At 44.3% G+C, this 18,489-nt stretch overlaps 1 protein-coding gene across 2 annotated transcripts in view; it reads left to right on the top strand.

Moving 5' to 3' along the window:
• Positions 1–18,489, top strand: part of CIT (citron rho-interacting serine/threonine kinase) — a 1,039,445-nt gene that overhangs the window by 434,950 nt on the left and 586,006 nt on the right. For both annotated transcript variants that reach the window (XM_069215034.1, XM_069215033.1), the window contains exon 19: positions 5,300–5,395. In XM_069215034.1, coding sequence (XP_069071135.1) covers positions 5,300–5,395 — 96 coding nt within the window. The remainder of the gene's footprint in view (positions 1–5,299; positions 5,396–18,489) is intronic.

The raw sequence follows: 18,489 nt of genomic DNA, 5'->3' as shown, positions 1-18,489 counted from the left end.
ATCACCAATGCGGAGGGTGGCAATTACAAAGATGATTATACTCCCGCGATTGCTATACCATTTCTCTGCATTACCACTGATAATTCCACAAGACTTCTTCACTTCATTAAATAGCCTAATGACTGACCTGGTGTGGGGCAATGGACGACGGCAAGTGGCACTTGCTGACACGCACTTACCGCTTGCGCAGGGTGGCTTGGGCACCCCACATTACGAATTATACTACACAGCTGTACAGATACATTGGACTTGACGTTGGCAACAGGACCCCCCCGAATACAGAGTCTAAGGTAATACATGCCAACTTAAGCCACACCAATGTGCTGCAATGGCTGATAGATCACAATAGCCTGTCACACCAACAAAATATCCTGATGGAAGTGGCTCATTGATGATGATGTTGCTACATATTGAGAGGGAACCAGAACGCACCATACTCGCCCAGGATCCCATTACTGGCCACCCCAGGTATCTGGAAATCGGCTGGACAAATACAGGCGGTCCTTGTAGCCTGCAAAGGGCATACAGACAATAGGCGACCTATTCACAGAAGGTCACATCATGTCCTATGCCGAACTCACAACATATGACGTGGAACGTGGGTGATTTATAACGTATGGTGCCCTACAGCAACATGTACGCCGCACATGGCGTTGCGGGGACAAGGAACCACCTCCCCCCCCCCCTCCTACACGACTTACTATCCGACCTGGGCGACTATTGCGGCACATCTCAGATATACGGCTTCCTACTAGGCAGCCCGGACATAGCTCGGCCCGTCTCCCCACCAGAGATCACCGTTAAGTGGTTACGAACCCCCGTCTCATCATTCCTATTCATGTTTACTTTTATTTTCATGAGTTCTCTATATTGTTTTATTGTAGCTATTGTAGAATTACAAGTTGGTATTACGTATGTGATATTGTGCATCAAATAACAATGGAGAGATTAAAAAAAATAAGTCCCTTGTAAAGGGTACCCATGGTACCGAGGCCCCTGTGGCCAGGGAAGGTCCCCAAGGGCTGCAGCATGTATTATGCCACCCTGGAAGACCCCTTACCAAGCACATGCACACTGCCTTTGGAGCTTGTGTGTGCTGGTGGGGCGACAAAGTCGACATGGCACCCCCCTCAGGGTGCCATGCCTACAAACCACCGCCTATGGCATAAGTAAGTCACCCCCCTAGCAGGCCTTACAGCCCTAAGGCAAGGTGCACTATACAACAGGTGAGGGCATAGCTGCTTGAGCAAAATGCCCCTACAGTGTGTAAGTCCATTCTTAGATATTGTAAGTGCAGTGTGGCCATATAAAGTATATGGGCTGGGAGTTGGTCATTACAAACTCGACAGCTCCACCATGGCTTCACTGAAATATGGGAAGTTTGGTATCAAACTTCACAGCACAATAAACCCACACTGATGCCAGTGTTGGATTTATTGAAAAATGCACCCAAAGGGCATCTTAAAGATCCCCCCTGTATTTTAGCCAAACTTCTAGTGTGCTAGTCTGCTACTCCCAGATGAGTTTCTGACCACATGGGGTGAGAGCCTTTGTTCTCTCTGCCAGAAACGAAGCCTGCATTTGGTGGAGGTGCTTCTCACCTCCCACCAGAACCTGTAGCACCTGGTGGTGAGGCTCAGAGGCTCAGGCTCTACTTACACTCCAGCTTCTCACCCCCACCCTGACAAAATCCCACTTTTGGCACCAAGTCTGGCAGATAAATTAGGGAAAACAAGGAGTGGCCACTTAAGCTGGGACCACCCCTAAGGTGTCCAGAGCTGAATTGACCCCCTCCTTGCTAAATCCTCTATCTTGGTTCAGAGGACAGGGACCAATAGGGTTAGGTCTGTGTCCCCCCCCTTCCCAAAAAGGAATGGACACAGGAGGGTGTAGTCTCCCTCAGGGACAGTAGCCATTGGCTACTGCCCTCTGTCCCCTGTAATGCCCCTAAATCACGGATTTAAGGGCTCCCCTGAACCTAGCTTGTCAGATTGCTGGCGACCCCAAGAAGAAGAAAGAACAAAAGGACTGCTAAACCGACTCCGAGCAGAGAAGACTGAAGACACCAACTGACTTGGCCCCATCCCCACAGGCCTGTCTCCGGCTTCTGAAGCCCTGCAATCAAAAGGCTACACATCCTGCAGGACCAGCAACCCCTTAAAAGCCTCAAGAGGACTGCCTGCACACCAGAGGACACAGATCTCCTGTGGACAGCGGCCTGTCCAGAAGGAAACACCAGCAAAGGACTCCAGAACCTCCCTGGATCCGCGAGTCCCACCCACTCTGCACCTGACTCCCACAGCCAGTGTCCAGGTGGCCAAAAGGACTAGAGCTAGTCCCCAGGTGATTATGAGCAAGTGCCTACCCATGGTTGACCCCTACTGTCCAATGCGACAACGCCTGCAGCCTAAACCCGGAGGGACCCCCCTGACCGCGACGGAACCGGACGAAGATTCCTGATGCCAAAAGGGACCCCTGCACCGCAGCCTCCTGGCATTGGGGAATCTGACCTTCGGTGCAGCAACATCCAGAAGGCTTCCCTCCTCCTTGTCCAGCCTGTGATTTTCAAGTATCGACTTTACCTGCAGCATCTTTGTGACCTCTGGTGTCCCCCTATAGGAAAGCATTCAGAGCTCGATGCTATGTTTGCACCCAGCCGCTAAGGGCGTGTGTTTGGTGCTTACTTGTGGCCCCCCCCCCCGGTGCTCCTCTAAATACCCCAGGTCTGATTCCGAATGCCCCCAGTCTCCGTAGGTGGCCATGTTAAATTGACCTCAAGTTTGACCTCTTCACCCAGCCAGCCCTGTGTTGCTGGTGGTGGGTGTTTGGGGTTAACTTGAACCCCAACCTGTGGGCATTGTAACTCCCGGAGACTGGAATTGTAAGTCCTGTACCTACCTTGAAACTGTGCTAACTTTTCTCACCCCCAGTACTGTTTCTGAAAATGTGCGCTGTCCACTTTTAAAACAGATATTTGCTATTTTGTTGAAAACCATTTAACTTGCCAAATTTAAACAAAGTGGTATTGATACATATGTTGAATACTTATTTGGAAATGTACCTACCTGCAAACTGAATCTTGTGGTTCTAGAAATAAAGTAACAAAATATATTTTTTGCTATATAAAAACAATTGGACTTGAGTTATTCATTGAACGTGTACTCACCTTATGAATTCACCCTTGCGTCAGCATCCGACGGAAAATCTTCTTCCCAGCTCTCCACGACGATGGCGACGTCACAATTGCACAGCTCCACGCGACTCCGTCTGACGGCACCATGCCAATAAGAGGTCCTCGTCGGCGTGCTGACGTCAGTTCCCTTTTTTCCGTGCCGTCGACGCTAACGGTTTTCTCCTAGCTCTAACTTCTGAGTGATTGCTCCTTGTGGTTACTCCTTTTCATACTGGGCAAAACATCACCCCACTGACGGTCTTCACTAAACCTCACCCTTCTAAGTAGGAGAGACTCTTTTGGATGGATCCAAAAAGAGCTATAAGCTGTTACATCGATCTTACCAGGGAACATCGTGGAGATGATCAGCTCTTTGTGGGACTCACTGTAGAGAAGATAGGTAAGGAAGTGCAGAAGAGGACCATCTCTTGGTGGATCATTCTCTGCATTAAAGTCTGCTACACATTGACCAAGAAGCAGCTCCTGGGGGTTTTGCAGGCTCGTTCCACCAGAGCCAAGACTGCAATCACTGTGTTGGCACGCAGAGTACCTGTTCTAGACATTTATCAGGCTGCTACTTGAGCGCCACTCCACACGTTCACAAAGCACTTTTGCCAGGTCTGTCGAGATGGGAATTTGTCTGCTCAGTCCTGCAGGAGTTCTTGACTTGAGCGAGTTCCCAGACCCACCACCAGGAACACAGTGCTTTGGTATCTATTCAAAATCTGCAGTTAGGAGTATCTATCAGAAGAACAAGTTATCTACCTTCGGCAAAGCTCTGGTACATACTCTTTCTAACCACAGATTTCTCACTGACCCTCCCATACACTCCTTTATGTGAGCTGGGCTCTTTTCAGTGATCCACACACTGGTGAAATCTAATTTATTTGGGCTCTGCGCCTGAATGTGCAGCAGCCTAGAATGCAATGGATGTCAGTGTGCTGGTGCTACATATATGCAGTTCCACTCACCACTTCCAGAGTGGAACGACGTCGGTGTGGGTCCAACAGCACCACCTACCAGCACACAGGGGTTCTGCTTTAGAAAGGTTTCCAGATCCAGTCTGCCCCTGGGGAATATTCAAAAGATGAGGAGTCCGTGGTTAAATAGAGTATCTTCCAGAAAGAGCATTACCAAAGGTAAGTAACACTGTTAGTCTGTCTGCATAATTTCCTGCTTCATTATTTCTTTTATAAAGGGAATTTTCATGAGATTTTCATAGTCAAAACGCTTGAATGTCAAAACGTATATTAATCCATAAAGAGGTAAAATGCTGCCTGTAAGTAAGCATGGTTTTTCTGTCAAATACTTTTTTTTTCTTAAATTGTGGAATTTTCAGTTTAAATGTATTCTGGAATATTGCATATAACTGAAAGGGAAAATTGTAGTGGAGAATGTGGGATGCAAGAGAGTTTTCCTTATTCTTGTCTTCCGAAATAGCTTATTTAACCTGTGTCTGACTTAAAAGAAAATACATATGTTAATACAAGATCAAGGTTTTTATTAGCCATGTAAAAGTATGCCATGTAAACACAATTCAGGATCCTCCAGCCTGCTACTGGAGGTCATTTGAAGAGCACTATCTAGCCAATAAATTCAAGGTAGAGATCATTGTTATCTATATATATATTTATTTTCTTCTTCATAAAGAGATGTTTGAGAATTGTTTTTGTACATCAATAGCTTCAGCTCCCACTGGTTCTCAGCGGCTAGTACACAATCATTAAACTAAAAGAATATAGAAGACAACATTACAGTGACTTGTAAGACCATATACAAATCAATATATTAATGGTGTACATCACTTCCAACAATATTTTAAACTGTTACAAGTGAGGAAATCTGATTAGGGAAGCACGGACCTTGTTTGGTGACTGTAGATGGGTGCAAGAGCAAGTTTACTCTGTTGTAGATGATGGTGTTGATGAAGAACCTTTACCAGTTAGTGTATCCACCAATTACAGAATGGAGCAATGATCATTTTGCATTGTTGTGCTACCCAGGAATTAAGCATTCAATTAAACACGTTCCTGTAATTTGCCTGTATTTCTATTATCGTAAACTGTGTTGCGATTGACTTACTGATTCTATTTTGGCATGTCTGACTGCCCGATATTTTGTTCTCAGGAGCTAGAAGAGAAGTGCCGGGAGGCACAGGTTGGAGCTCAGCATTTGGAGGTACATCTAAAGCAGAAAGAGCAACTCTATGAGGAGAAAGTTAAGGTAAGCAATTTGTTTTTGCTCTCCTGATGAAATGGCAGTCAACACTACCTCTGCATACCAGTACTATTACCTGTACGATTGTTTGCTGACTTGCAAACCCTCCTCACTTGTCTAATGTGGGGCAAAATTTGAAGGCGAGTGGCATTGAACAAATTATATCCCCCCACATAGTTTGGAAGGTCTGGGTGCCCCTCAACTACCAACATTATTATGCAGCTGCCCAGCTACAGTGGTCTATGTGATGGCTAGCAGGCCAAAATATAATCAAACTGAGACACTGGTTTTAGACTCCTTCCACCCTGGTCCTTCAGTGGCTGCCGAGTTCAGACTCTGAGGTACCTGGGAACGGCAGAAACTCCCTCATGCGTAGAGCCAAAAAGTGCTGGTCCAAATGTGGCCAACCCACACGACTGCCCTCCACATGCACCACAGTAGTCGTTGTGGGCACTACTGGGTTGCTGGGCGTTACAATTGCTCCCAGAAGCAACATCGTGGATCGAAGGTGGTATGACTGATTGGGTAGATATATTCACAGACAAGATATTCGTATCGTTCAACCTTCTAGTGGACGACTTTGGTATTCCTCAGGGCTTCTTCCTACTATGTGGACATGACAAGACATCTATACGAGACTTGGCACAAAACACATGACGAGCCAAAGACCTCCCTGCTCTTCCAGACGTTGCGAACACCTGGAGATGGGCGTAAACCAATCACATATCTCTATGGCTCTCTACGTTCTGATAAGAGGCCCCCCTCAATCAAAGCACCTATTGCGAAGCCGCTCTCAACACCACATTGAGAGATAAGCAGTGGGCACGCTGTACGAAAGCACCAAAGCTAATATCCCCAAATTCCCGACTAAAACATAACGCAGTTCAGTTACTTGCACTACATGCACCTCACCCCTGAACGTCTGGCGCATATGCACCCAGGGATGGCCGACACCTGCAGACTTCCCACATATGGTACGGAAGCCCTCAACTACCCCCTTTCTGGGATGAAGTTACGGAGTTCCTCATGGAGGCACTGGACGCCCCCTTACAGAAGGTGGACACACACTGCCTACTAGGACTCGCCTCCCGCTCTGCTGCTCTTAAGCGGATTAATAAATTCACGGATTTCGCTTTGGTGCTGGCAGGGCGTCGGGTAGCTATGTGTTGGAAGTCTGCCATACTCCCATTGCCCAGCATATGGCTATTGAATGTAAGATCTGGCATCCTTGTGGAACATCACGCATTGATAATTGGGGGACTGCGGCATAGGATGCCAACAACGCTGCCGGACTGGCAGAAGTATCAAAAAAAAATTGAAGATGCAGTAAACACCGCAAACGTCATAGAGTGTTCACCTACACACCAAGACCGCTAGGCTAGTGCTAACAATTTAGATTTTGTCAGATATCAGCCCCACTCCACAGAATATATCAATCACCTCTATTAACTAGCCCTCTTGACCTGATTGATATACACTAAGAACACACAGCCAACAATGGACCGCACACATGGAGATGCTCGCCTTCTCCCCTGCATCTCTCCCGCTGTGTGGACCCTGCCATGTTTGGTCCCCTCTTCATAATGCATACACACTCCCTCCGTTTTTCCCTCTCCTTATCTCATGTTTTTGAAAAGTCATTCAGTGCAGACAGTGGTTACTATGAGCTTAATGACAGAGTTGATGTTCAGTAGATACCGTTACGATCTTCTTTGATGGTTACCTGTGAAATACCTGATGACACTGAGAAACACAAAAATGTTACGTTCTAATCGCATGTAAACGTAACACCATTGCAACCCCTTTTATGTATGTTATTATGAGGCATGTGAATGTTTATGCCTTTTTTTTTTTTATAAAGCCAATAGAGAAATTTGAAAAAAAAAACACCCTCTGCATTATCTTTTCCACATGTTTTTGTATAGAAATATAATATTGAAACACTTACATGGTTTTAAAAGCACTCTGAAAGCCTCTTTGCTAGCTGTATGATAAGGTCAGGAACACCACTATCATGGGACATTGTATTAAAGCAAGGATTGTGGTGTTTCTAGGGTGCTTTTTATAACTCTCAAGGCTTTACAAATCAAGATCCGTTAAAGTTATCAGAGGAACAGGAACTTAGTTCTTAGTTTTTGAAACAAACAACATCCTGAGCTCATTATAGAACCAGAGTAGAACAAGGAATTATAGATTCTTACTAGTAGATTAATTATTAGGATTGTAATTGAGCAGCCATGCACTTAGTAGAAGTATGAGGAAACCCGTGGGCAGACTGACTGGCTGATAAATGTTCCAACTGTACATCAAATATAGATTGTGAATGCGACAATGGGAGCTATGGTTGTGAGCCTCAGAGCAATAACTGGATGTAACAGATGGTGTACAAAACATTGTGAGCTAAACAAATACTGGACTGAGCTGAAGTAACAGAGGCCTTTTCTTGACACAAAATAGTATAAAGACAGACTAAAATGTATTCATACTAGTCTGATCTGTTCTGAGAGAAAACAAGGTGAAAGTCAGACATTTTGAGCAGAACATCTATGAAAGTACAGAGCTTAGGTTAAAGTACAACATGGGAAGCTAGTATAGAAATACAGAAATGGTAAGGCACATGTAAAAAAAGAATATATGAAGCTGTTTCTGATGGATACGTCTACCACAGATTCCTTATCTTTTGAAACCCCCTAGGCGCCAGACTAGATCCAAAAACAGCTGTTGTGTTCTTGTTGAAACTTTGTTCAAGCCAGGAGGTGCATATAGTCACCAACCCTCCGTACTGACTTTGGTTCCTTTTTTTACACACCATTGACAAGAATCCACAAGGCCTTTTTCTTTTTTGCAAAGTTATCTTATTTTCTATTTAAAACCTGGCAGTAAAACAAGCATGTCATAATGGACAAGTTGAAGGCTTGAAAATGTATATTTGAAGTTTTCGTTTCCTGCAGGGTCATACTGGATTTTAGTTTGGCCTTCTATTTGCTGAATTCTATTTTTGCCAGCTATAGAACTATGTGCACTTTACCTTTTCTAACCAATGGTAAATTGTTTGTGCACCTTCTTTCAACATTATGAAATTGCCATATTTAACATACCTCTGTCCCTAGTATGTGGTAGCCAAAATGTAGCCAGGCCAAGAAAGCTAAATGTCACTGGTGGCCTGCAGCAGTTGTTGTGCCACCCGCTGTAGCGATAATGAAAATATGACTGCAGGCCCGCTGCCAGTAGCCTGGCTGTGCAGGTTAAAACTGGAGATTTGACCTGTAAAAATAATTCTGTTTGATAGGCTTAAAACCCTCCATTTAAATATTTACAAGTCAGCCTTATGGCCCATTGAGGCAGGGCACATTCTTTTTAAAAGTAGGACATGTAAAGGCTAATGTTAAACATGTTTTTATGTGACTAGCACTTCCAAGCTATTTTCACTCTGGCAGGGGTTGATCGTTCCGTAAAATAAAATATTAAGTTTAACAAATGTTATCTAACAGCTACAATGTTTTGACTTTTTGAAATATATATTACAAGTCCAATTTACTTGTCAACTTGGATTTTTAATAAATATAAAGAGGACCTTTACCCTGCCTGAAGTCCCTGGAAGCTAAATTAGCATTTTGCTGTCACCCTTCTGCCAGCCAATAATTACAATTTTAGTGGACCTGAATGAGATGTGACCTTACTTATATATGATGGGGTCCAATAGCTTTTGGTGTAGGGAGGTGGTGGTGTGCCCCTTAACATGTCTTGGGGACTGGGCCCAATTATGTGATTAACTTTGAAGCAAAAGATGCCTACCCTGTCACAGTCAGATGGTAGGTAACTCCAAGCCCTGCACCTTTCTTTTCTCCCTCCATCCAGAGTGGCCTCCACCACAGTGGGCCTCTTGTTGGCATCACGGTGTCCGATCCTGCTGGGGTTTTTCATGTGACATTGGGGGCATACTTCAACAAAGGGAAAAATAATTGCAAAACAAATTGTTTATCCACTGGTTGCTGAAATGTCAGCTTTGTCTTACCAGACTTCTGTCTCTGAGTTTGTCATGGGTGCAGGCAATGCCTAAATCAAAATTTTAGTGTTGGATGTGGGTAAAATGTAAGGATACTAGGGTTGCCATAGTACACTCCCCACGCAGACTTCCATCCCACAGAGTCCAGGTTTAGTGTTGCCAAAGACTTCTGCCATCTTGAAAATGCCCACAGTGGATAGGGCTAGCCTCAAGAACTTTTACCACATTGTTTAGGGTGTCAACGAGTGGTCATTCCCACCCACTAGCTTGAGCCTGAAATAAATGTGACATCTCCAGACACCCACCTCAGAACACTTTTGGATCTGTGGAAGACCAGAAGAGGATTAAACATGCTGTCCGAGACCTGAGAAGAGCCTAGAAGATTGAACCTGCTCTCCCTGTATCCAGGACAAAGAGGTGGACTACAAGGGTCATAAGACTGACCGCATGTGAAAGATACAGGGACACAACAAGCTTCTAGAGACGTTTTGCTGCAACAACCCAACTGACCAATATCAACTGGACATGGATTGGACGCTCCGCTTGGCCTCTACCTGCCACCCTGTGAGTCTCCTAAGTACCTCCTCTGAGGTTATGAGGGGGCTTTTAAAAGTGCACTTCTGTGGTGGATTGGGGCTTAAAGGATGAAAAGTCAGAAGGTAAAATCTTTAACCATGACAAGCCTGATTAGTGTATCTGACCCATGCTCCATTGCCGTCAGTGGCAAATTGCTCTTAGACCCTGTTCTACTGTGACAATTGACTGTTGTCACTTTGTGTTTCTTGGTGCTATTTCTACTTAACACTTTTATTGCTGTTCCCCCTATCAGATTTTTGTCATTTTGGTGTCATTTGGTTTATTAAAATGTACTTTATTTTCTGATTCATTTAAGGATTTGTATTGTTTTACATTTCAACTTTTGCTGCTTTAGTACTGCATAAATCCTTTACACATTGCCTCCAAGTTAAGCCTGCCTGCTCTGTGACAATTCCATGATAGTTATCAGGGGGTTGAGTTTTTAGGTTTATTTAGCGACTTTAGTGGTTCAACCTGACAAGGATTTTGAGTATTACTTGAGGTGGGTACCGTTCAACTAGTAAACCAATTCCTTCTACTGTTATCTCTCTTGTTGGTAACAGCTGTCCCCTGCATGATGTTTGTCCCAGGGACAAACACAAATCTAGGTCCTGCAAAACAAGGGAGCAGGAGGTCAAACATTACATGGTCAAACACAAAAGAGCTCAGGCTCATTCTCACAGTTACTTCTAACAGCAATTGTATCGCCTTAAGAATATCTCCAAGCACCAGACTGGTTATGGAAGATTTTTCAAGCATAATCCTGGCACGCGTGTAAATGACTTTGTACGGCTCCTTGTTGACGGTTATGCCCCAGAAATGACTGTTGAAGATGCATATAATTGCCACCCTAGGGCGCTGATGTCCGTTCCTTTCTTTCTGAGCCTTCATACACAGATCTGAGGTAAGTTTCCAACTTTCTTTTATCAGTTGATGAGATTTTTCACTCAAAATTAAATGCTGATGTGCTTGAGATCATGTAATCTCCTAAAACTACAGGGTTTAAACCTTGAAGGGACTATCACAAACAGATGTCTTTGACAGATCCCCACACGATGTGTCTCTGGTGTTTTGATTCAGACCATGACCCTAAAAGATAGTTATGTTTTTACATTGATTGCACCAAAGACCATTGGTTGGACGACCAGCTTTTTGTGAGGTTCACATGGGCAAATAAAGGCAAAACGGCAAAAAAGAACTGTGTCCAGACAGGTAGTTGTTAGACCTGTCATCCTTAGGGTGATCATCCCCCAAGCTTTATGCCTGCTTAAGTCCTCTTTTTTGCTATATCTCTTTGTTGGCCTTAGCACTCTGAGGACTGTTGACTAGTGTTAAAGTGCATGTGCTTCTCCCTTAAAGATGCTAAAGATGGTAACATTGGGGTATGCACAGTTGGCATATTTACTTTACCTGTAAGTCCCTTGTAAATTAGTATAGCATACACCCAGGGCATGTAAATTAAATGCTACTAGTAGGCATGCATCACTGACTGTGCCACCCAAACAAGTAGCCTTTCAAACCGGTCTCCGATCTGCCATTGCAGGTCCTATGTGTGCAGCTTACGCCCACTTCGACTTGGCATTTAAAACGACTTGATAAAGCCTTAAATTCCCCTTTTATTCCATGTAAGTCACCCCTATGGTAGACCCTACGTATCCTTAGGGGCAGGGTGCTATGCATGTAAAAGGTAGGACATGTGTTTTTAAGTTTTACATGTCTTGGTAGTGAGAAATAGAAATTACTTAATACACTTTTAAGCTATAATTCCTGATTAGGAAGGAGTAGCTGCATCATGTTTCATATCTTTGGAATGGTAATGATTAATCCTCTTTAATGGTAAAGTTGGATCCTTCATTACTATTTCAGAAATGCCACTTTTAGAAAGTAAGCATTTCTCTGCTCTTACTGCTCTGTGTACCTTGCAGCCTGTCTCCAATATGAGCCTTGGGTGGATGACCGCTACACATTGTGCATTCTCTCTAAACAGCCATAAACAGAGGAAGGGTAGGCATGACAGAGAACTCCGCTACATTCATCTGCATTCTGATAGCTCTTTCTGGGCAGGATGAGAGGGGGAGGTGACACACCTGAATAGGCAGTATCTTGTGTCACACTCAAAGGGGTAAATACCCCCTACTGGGGATCTGTGTACTTCAAGGGCCTGCTTTGAAGTCACCCCTTATTCAAAGGCACAACTGGGTATAAGTACTGGGCCTCAGACAGTACAGTACTGGACCTGTGAAGACCTCTAACAGGAGTAGGGACTACTGTGCTACAGTGATTGCTACTCTGCTGGACTGCTGCCCTGGAAGGGCTGCTTCTTGCTTTGCTGAGCTGGCCTGCTGATCTCTGTCCTGCTGAGGACAAGGCTTGGACCCATCTCACTTGAACCCAGAGTGACTCCAAGGGCTTACTGGCTTGCCCGCTGCTCTGAAGTATCTGGGCCATCACAGACTTCCTTCAACCCTGCAACAGAACTCTACAATCGGTGCCTGCTTGACCAGGTTGCATACTTACAACGAGATCCCAAGTTCTAACAGTAGTCCTGTATATAACGATCTGCAATGCACTTGCTGAGAAGCAGCCTCCAGAAAGACTGAGGGCTCAGTCCACCAGGGTCAAGCCTGCTACCACTGCACACAAATGGATATTTCTGAGGCAGTAACATGGGGGTCAGTGCTTGGGTGCACCCAGCTCTACTGCCTTGACAGCCAGGTTCGACAGGAAGGGCATTTCGCCTGCTTAGTCCTGCACACATTTTTATATGCGCCATTGCACAAACCCACCATGTTAAGAGGTATTGCTTGTGTATATAACAATGAGTAATCTGCAATTAGAAGTAGCCATACGAAGAAAAGTTAATTCTCTTTGGTAACGTTCTTTCTGGAGGATACTCTGCCTCACCACCCTCCCAACTTTGCATTCCGTGCAGTGCACTCTTTTCTGAAAAAAGGTCTCAAATTGCAGACCTGCACACTTGCATAGATCATTTGTTTTTGAGCTCCATATCCGAGGGCACTGACAGTGTCTAGAAACATCTGTGTGCTCCAGTCCAGGTCTTTAAGTGAGATGAAAAAACTAAGGAGACGCTCAGAGGCATGGCCTGTGCAATTAAACACTTAAGCTAAAAATCTGTGCTTAGCATAGAGTGCCATCCAGCTGGTATTCTGCTACCTCTTTCTGTTATTGCATCTAGATATAATACAGCACTGACATGTCACCGAAAACAAGCCAGAACTATTGACTTTGTCAGTGGTTGTTAGCTGCATAAAATAAATCGGTAACAACAACGTCTTTGTTGTAAATAATATTTAAAATGCTTCTATTCCGAAATGATGAGACTGAAATAACTTACACACCATTAGGAATGTTAAGTGAAACTTTTGAAAAATATTTCCCTTTATTTATTGTGTACTTGAAAAATAGCTAGACGTTGCTAAAACTTGGCAGTAGGAGCCCATGTAGTTGCTTTTTTTTTATTGCAATAGCCATGTTACGTTTAGAGCCTGAGCTCTGCCCTTCACCTCCTGCCCCGCTGAAAATCCTTACGGCGTGCACTGCTGATTTGTCTTGATTGTGGCAGCATGCATAACAAATTAGTCTCTTCCAAGTTGCATCCAATGCCAGTTGTGGGTGGTACTGCCGCAGAGTGTGAGTCTCTTCCAAGTTGCATCCAAGGCCAATGATGGGTGGTACTTCAGCTGAGTTAATCTTTTTTTTTTTATCCTGAGGGTGAGGGCAAAAATAGAGAGCCTGATAGGAACCCCTCACAGCCCCGGATTTTTTAGAACTGCTGGTGCTGAGTACCGACAGGACTGGGCCCACTTAAAGTTGTGCTCCTACCATCACTTCTAGTTCCTAATGTATGTTCTGGGGTAGAAAAAAGTTCGACAGAGAACTACACAACTTCACCTTCTGATGAGCAGAGACTATGCTGAAAAAAAATATTTGTGATGAAGTCGGGTGTCTAGGGATATTGTAAAGGTGAGAAATCTGCAGTTTAGAGTATCTATTAGAAAGAGTGTTACTGAAGTAAGTAATTTGCTTGTGCTAGGCGCCCTCTTAAGATAAGTTGCAGTTGAATAAAAAGGTCAAGAAATGTAATCAAACCTCATCGCGGAGAAGGTCACGCGATAGGTGCTCACAATACTCATCCCAGGCTTTATTTTCCTTTCCAAAATCCATTCCGATTTCACTTTATCATTGTGTCTGAGGCAGGCAACTGCTTTGAAGGAGGCCATGGTGCAGATTTTCAGATTCATTCCAGTTCCCTCTGGCATGCCTTCTGTCCCTATGGATTAATTGACACCATCAGCCGACCTTCCCTTGACCGACCCCACTTAGAATCTTACTACTTTGCCTCTTAGACCAGGTCATGCTACTACTACTTGTGTCCTCCCCTGATTTTTCTTCATTAGTGCTGCCACTGGGTCCAGCAACATCAGTACTGGTTGTAGAAGTCCCAGATCAGATTGGGACAGGTTTTCAGCAAGGGTTCAGCCAGTATTATGTTACATAATTACAAAGGTTCATTCCTGTGTTGAAGAGCACTCTCCTGCGGCTCCATTTCTTTTATATAAGTGCTTTAAGAGGATGGAAGCAATTCTTGGCTCTGATTCTGGTGCAATTCAAATCTCTGACCATGTTCAGCACAATGATGATGATAAGAAGATGGGTGATTTAATCCCTTCGCAGTATATCACTGCTGGTCTTTATTTTGAGTTACCACTTGCCAGTGGCCGTCACACTTTGTCTAATGTGACACCTAATTCTTCACATGCCATCTCTGCTGAGGAGAATGCTTCTTTGTGCTGTAGTCATTAGGAGAGCTACAGAAGTGTTAGACCTACCAATGAGGCAAAAACAAATTTGATGATAGAAATCCTTCAGCCTAGACTTTTCACTTCTTTGACTCTTACCTTTCCATGGTTGACCGTGTTTGGCAACCCTTTTCACCTCCAGCTATTGGATGCTCCATTTTTAGAACCTCCATTTCTAGAACCTCTACCCCAACACATGGGGATCAAATCTGACACAACATCCGGAAGGCAAGAGGTGTAACCATCCACTTCTAACGTTAACTCCTACTTTTCCCCTTCTCCTCCTCTATGAAGGAAATTGCAAAATATTGATGCTATGGGCTGGTATGTCTTCTGTTTTGGAAGCTTCGTGCTGCACTTCTTAAACACATCTTTCCTGCTAGCTTGCTTTTTTCACAACATATGGGAGGTGGCTTACAGCATTTTGACTGAGAACATTTTTGCATCCTTAGCAAAGACAGCTCAGGATGGTCAAAAGTCACCCAAACAGATCATACTCTCTAGTTTTGACTCCCTAGATTTGGTTATCCGTGTTAGGGAATGTGACATCACTCAAAGGCACTCATGCATGTGCTCCACCAAATCTTCTGGGGGCAATAAGGCCTTATATTATTTCTGTTACCTAGTGGAAGGAAAAGCAAGTTGACTTACAGCAAAATTAAATTATGTTCTTTTGTGTTTATCTATGCTCCAGCAGCGCTTTATAATAACACTGTTAAAGGTTGTGTTGACCTTTTCAGCCTTTCTACATTTGTCTGATCAGCCATCTCTATCCAACTCTCCTGTTTTTATCCATTCTCTAAAAAGGTTTTCTCACACTTCCTCCTGTTCTGTTTATCATGCCGCGGAGGGACCGGAACCTAGTCTTGAAACCCTGATGTGTGCACACCTTTTGAGCTGCTCCATATCTCTGCACTGTCTTCTTATCTGAAGACTGTGTTACACATTAGTCACTTCTGCAGGAGCGAGCATTAGGCCTTATTTCAATTTCTGTATAACCACACTTTCCTTAAAAACTGTTTCTTTAGATTAATACATCCTTTCTTGTGAAATCAGCAACACTCTTACATGTGAAGAAGTCAATCCATTATGCTTCCCATAGTCTTCTCTCAAACTCATCCATGCTAGAAGGTGAAAAGGATACTTTGGTTGGTCCCAGTGCATGTTCTTGCTTTCTACATTGATAAAACTAGGACCCTCCTGGGAATCTTTGTGCCCACTCCAATTGACCGAAGGCTGCCAGTACAGCTTTAGCGTGTGATGTTCCCTTTTTGGATATTTGCCAAGCAGTTACATGGGTTTGAAACAGTGCTTTCTCCAGGCAACACTGTATTAATACTCTGGCTCGCTGGTGCGTCTATTTTGCCCGTTTGGGCCGGCATGACTTTGTATGGGGAGTCCAGTCTTCCAGCCCACCTCCTTTGAGTTGGCACAGCTTTGGTTCTGATACATAAGATGAGGAAACAGGAGATAGAAGTATTAATCTGAAGAATAAGCTACTTAACTTTTCTAGCACTGTTTCTGGTGGATACTCTACCAAACTGCAGATTCTTCTTTTCCTTAAACCTGTTCATTCTGTGGAGTGGACTTCGGGGTTTATAAGGTCCAAATTTTCATTTGCTCACTGCCAGTCATTGAATCCATCTTGGCAGCTACTATCCTGTATCTCAGGGTGTGGAAAAAATGGAACTGCAGTAAGCTCGCAGGGGTTGAGCTTATATGTGGCTTTGTGTCATACAGTCAGGTGTGCAAGCCAAGCTGTACTTCACTTATGGGCACGCATGTGCTATTGCAAGAGTTTTTAGATCCTGTCTGGTGCCTGGGAAGATTTACATTTTGAGGAACTCCACACTTTTATTGAATTCCTCCAGGTTTGCTCCTCTGCTCTGATAAGGGGTGCATTTGTTCTCTGGGGCAACCTCTCTTTGCCTCTGGAAGAGATGACACACAGCTGTGTATTGGTGCAATACTTGTGCACCTATGGCAGGGCCTTTCTTTATGTGCCCTTCGATACTTATCTGGTAATGCACTCCTAAATTTTGTCATTGTTTTATCCACTTCAAAATTATTTTTCTACAGCCTGTGTGCTCAGGAAAATGTCTCCTAAAACCCACAGGATTCAAGCTGTGCCGCACTGCAAGAAGCAGATGTTGGTAATGGATCCTCAGGATGCCTGTCTATGGTGTCTAGATTCTAAATACAACTCCGAATCTGAGGAGTCGGAATGTAGGTTGTGCTCTAGATGTGGATCCGCTCATACTCCAAGTCACTGTCCCATTCCAAATCAGCATACTCCAGTAATTCAAAGATAATTCTTGCCACAAGTTCAAGATGTCCACACCTGTCTCATCCCATTCCCCCTTTGCCTCTCTGGGGAGAGGTTATGCATCATCCCTCAAAGGTCCTGACTCCTCTCACTTTGTCTGACTCTGCCCATTTTGTGGCTAGACCCAGCATGTGCCAATACCCCTGGGCAATCTTCAACTGCACTGCAGTTAGACTTTCAGGTAGGATATGCTGCAATCAGATCCAGATGACACTCAGTCAAAATGTTCTGCATGGCAACATGGCGGCAGATTCATTTCTGCTAAATCATTACACTAATGTCGGCCTGTATTTAGATCTATAGAATGCAAGTAGCCTGAATGTTCCCCAGAGACAGATTTAGACTCACCACCAGAAGTCCCTCCCCTACTCACTAGTGTGCCTCTTTTGCAGTAGTGGTCTGCAGAGCAGACATAATATTGGACTTTCAGCTACCCACTATATATAGACCAGGGCACATTTGCAGACAGATATCTTGATGCTTGTTCCTGCAACTTTAGAGCCCTTGCTCCCTTTTAATGAGGCTTTGACAAACATTGATAGTGACCTGGTTTAAGTTGCATTTGACTCTACCGGCAGGTCTCCCAGTGGCGAGGCTTAATAGGCCCACCCATGGGGTTCTGTTGTTTCAAACCCAACTCCAAAAAGTTTGGTAGTTCAAGCATCCATGTATTCACTACTATGCCACTTGATAGGGAATAGAAGTGCATTGATGCATTTTGGAAAAATCTTTTCCTCTGCCAGTTTGGCTCTGATGTCCCTCAACATAACCTATGTATCACTCATGCCATTTAGGATATGTCTAGCGAGATACTGCCAGCCTTCCTACTCAAGATGGACAGTATCAAGCCTAGATGAGTGCCACAGGACCTTCCAGTGATATGCAAATATCCCTTATGGATATGCTATTCGACAGTTCCAGGCTTTTTGGTTAAAAGACACTGCATGGAAGCCCTTCAAGGACTGTTCTGTTTTCTTCTCTTTGGGTTTGTCATCACTGGCCCATCAATTCCCTCAGCAATACAGAAAATTTAGAGGATACTCTTGTGGTCTTGCCTATTGCCACAGGCAGCCCTTTCCGCCTGTACAAGAACCAACACAGCCTATTTTGCAACTACAGGGGATGGGGTGTTAGTGGTGACCATGGACACCATCAGGGACACCTGTCTCTCCCTCCTCCCCCTGCTTCCCCTCCACCAAGTTCTTTTGATTCTGATGGTCAATTGCAGCAGAATTTGTTTTTACCTGGCCTACTAGTGTACATTTAGTTCAGAGGCATGGGTGTGCTACAGGTTGTTAAGAATGGTTATGCCATCTCCTTCACTACCTTTATTTGTTCAGGATTTGGAAGTTTGTGTCTACATTCTTGCACA

The sequence above is a fragment of the Pleurodeles waltl genome, chromosome 11, assembly GCF_031143425.1.
Source record: "Pleurodeles waltl isolate 20211129_DDA chromosome 11, aPleWal1.hap1.20221129, whole genome shotgun sequence".
Taxonomy (NCBI): Eukaryota; Metazoa; Chordata; class Amphibia; order Caudata; family Salamandridae; genus Pleurodeles; species Pleurodeles waltl.
This window is presented reverse-complemented; position numbering and strand designations above follow the sequence as displayed.